The sequence below is a fragment of the Opisthorchis viverrini genome (genome assembly GCF_000715545.1).
Source record: "Opisthorchis viverrini unplaced genomic scaffold opera_v5_17, whole genome shotgun sequence".
Taxonomy (NCBI): Eukaryota; Metazoa; Platyhelminthes; class Trematoda; order Opisthorchiida; family Opisthorchiidae; genus Opisthorchis; species Opisthorchis viverrini.
Window position 1 is genome coordinate 1,295,228 of NW_008751673.1, and position 2,975 is coordinate 1,298,202.

The following is a 2,975-nucleotide window of genomic DNA, read 5'->3' on the forward strand; positions in this document are numbered from 1 at the left end:
TTGCCCGAAGCACAACGTAAAAGTTTGTTTGCCGAACCCATGAAGACAACCTGCGTGACACATCGTGCCTCGTCTGCTAAAACGGTTTCTCGGAAACCCTAAGTTTCTGGTGAGTAATCATCGGTATAGCTAGGCCCGGGTCATACAATGTACCCTCGGCGACTATCTCGATTAGCGAGTTACAGTAAACAACCAATTTGGTAACTTGTAGGGACTTGGTGTTCAGCCAGAAAATTCTGTTTACGTAACGAGCTTTATATCCCACTTTAAAGGCGATGTTTGCTGGCGCGGAAATGAACATTTCAGTTTGCTGCATAATGAGCGCGGACAGATGGACTTTATGGACAGGAACCACTTCTAAAAAACATCTCACAAATGTATGGAATATTAAAGTTAAAGAAGACAAAAACAAATGAGCCATGTTATTGCTATTGATTGGTAAGTCCTCCGTTGCGTGTTCCAGTCTGCGGGATTACGTGGGACACGTACACCAGGCGAATGACAGAAAAAGTGTCTCGTAAAGCGCATCCATTACGTGAAACTGACTCTGAATGGGTCGGCGCTTCAGCTTTAACGTGAGTTTTCGTTAACCTGACCCGCCTAAAGTCATCATTTTTCAGGGTGTCTCGCATGGTTTTACAACTTCAGATCGCACACGAACAACCATTCACTGAGGTATCCCTCATGAATCTGTCCGAACTTTCAGTCAGACGGTTTGATAATATTCCGAAGTGGACCAAACAGCCTTTTGCGTTCAGTCTTCGCAGTAACACGTTGGGCGTCGAAGAAAGTTTTTGTCTGTATAAGCCCAGTTGTCACTAAGGTACGACCTTTGCTTTTTTTAGCTTTCGCCTCTTTGGTATTTGGCTTTTTTATACCTTCTGGTTTCTGAAGCCACCAAGACGTAAAAGTTTTTGTCCGTATAAGCCCAGTTGTCACTAAGGCACGACCTTTGCTTTTTTAGCTTTCGCCTCTTTGGTATTTAGCTTTTTTAAACCTTCTGGTTTCTGAAGCCACCAAGACGTAGAGAGACTGTCGAATGCTAAATGTAAGCTTTAAAAACGATGTCACAATCGGGTAAGTTTATTGCGAGGAATCGTTGCATGAATGAGTATGCAAGGCGAAACAATGTCGCAAATGAAAAGGGTTTAGGGTGTTTCCGTTTGCTGAGACTGCACGGTAACATCCCGGAAAACTACAGAATGTTTGCTTGACGTCTTATCTGTTTCAGCTTGCAAAACCCCGCAAAATACGGGACACTTACGATTAGTTCCTATCATGCCAATAAAAATGTGGTGGGATCGTGCAAAACGTCTTGTTCCCAGAGGTGGAGATGAACCACAGCGCGTTATTTTTGCCTGAACCACACGTGAATTCTGAGGGTATCGCGTAAGCTTGACTTTTACTGTGCTCATAAAACTTGATGGGTCTACCGTCCCGGTCGTACCACCATTCCTTAGTGGATCGTGTACATACCGCGTTTTTTTCAAAACAGTCTTCTCGCTTACTGGAGAACTTGTTTAGGTATCCGGGTCAGATGCACTTACGCGTGTAAAAAATGCCCGATGTGTTCGAATGTTTTCAATACATGTCTCCCACAAACCATTCTTAACCATTGTCACTTGTGCTTTACAGAAGCACTTCCTGGGGTTCAGCAAGCCTTTAAGTTTTTGGGCAGTAGCTCTTCGGAAGGCCAATCTTCAGCCTAATGCGTGATTATGCTAACGTCTTAGTGAGTATTGGCCAGGTATCTCCACATAGCAGGTAGGATAAATATGGATTCATAAACTGTACGCCATAAACTCCGAGAGCAAATGATGGCGCACCCACACTCTTCGCTCATCAAGGTTTCAGTTCACTTATTCTTTTGGATGTGTCACTAAATAGCCCAGAGGAAAGTGACTGTATAAGTGATAAATCCGGTCCATTGTAGAGATCTAGAGACTTCTCGATCTTAGCACCGGAGGGACAGGGAAGTTCACACAGTGTGTGGGCACACTAAATGCGTAACCTAGTACCTTAAAACGTATCTTCAGTGGCATAACGCACGAGTTACTACTAAACCCTCCAATAACGGTAGGGTATAGCCATTTCCTTTAATTGTGGCAACTTAATTCGGTAATGCCAGTGTTTTAGTTCCCATCGTTGCCTGCAAGGGTCTGGTCCCAGCCATTCTACCTATCGGATACAATGCCTACTCCGTAAGGAATCCGTGAGGCTAATTTCTCTTCCAGGGACTCTCTGGATGCCCACGAACGCAGGGACTCAACAGTACCTGAAACTATGCTAATTTGAAATCCATGAAACCTGTTTGGCTCATGAAGGCCACTCATCCAAGGTCGAAGCGGTGGAATTGGATGCCAATTTCCCTCCGCCTTCCTGCTTGTTTCCTGAGCTATTGTGTCCGTATCTTTCACCGTAGATATCTTGGCTACCATTTGAATTCGATAGGAAAGATGCCGCAGAAATCATTATTGTGAGTTGGTTCTGCAAAAAATGAGGTTAACTGGTTTCCAGGTCTTTTTTTAGCAACAATGTCCAAACGGATGAGTAAGGATAGTTGTCACTATAATCCTTTAGGAAACCTACTCCGCTTTCTGGTTCTTCGAACGCAAACCCCTCCAATAAACGGAGGCGTTTGATCGTGGACAGTGATGATTCTTGTGATGGCACTGCTCAAAATATTGATATTGCAGAGTGTTCAAAGGTTTTTGAACCAAAAGTTGCTTCGATGGATTTGGTTAGTAGTATTGTAGACCTCATAAGTTTTTTAGGATAATGTGTCGGTAAATGGAGTTAAGACAGATGATGATAATTCTGGTGTCCCGATGATCCATGACATCAGGAATGAATGCAAAGAAAATCGTTGTACTCCGTCCACACGTTCACCCGAATGCAAGCAGAGAAGACCTCCCGCGACGGAAACGGTGAATACGGAAATTGCGCCCGTCCAAATTCCATGTATGTTGTTTTTA

At 43.9% G+C, this 2,975-nt stretch overlaps 1 protein-coding gene across 1 annotated transcript in view; it reads left to right on the forward strand.

The window, feature by feature from the left end:
• Positions 1 to 498: 498 nt before the first annotated feature.
• The window catches only part of T265_01569 (hypothetical protein), a gene marked incomplete at both ends in the record, with an annotated part of 44,357 nt that continues 41,880 nt past the window's right edge, over positions 499 to 2,975 (forward strand). The window contains 3 exons of the mRNA XM_009165628.1: positions 499 to 575; positions 2,581 to 2,740; positions 2,775 to 2,961. Of these exons, the coding sequence (XP_009163892.1) occupies positions 499 to 575; positions 2,581 to 2,740; positions 2,775 to 2,961 (424 nt within the window). The remainder of the gene's footprint in view (positions 576 to 2,580; positions 2,741 to 2,774; positions 2,962 to 2,975) is intronic.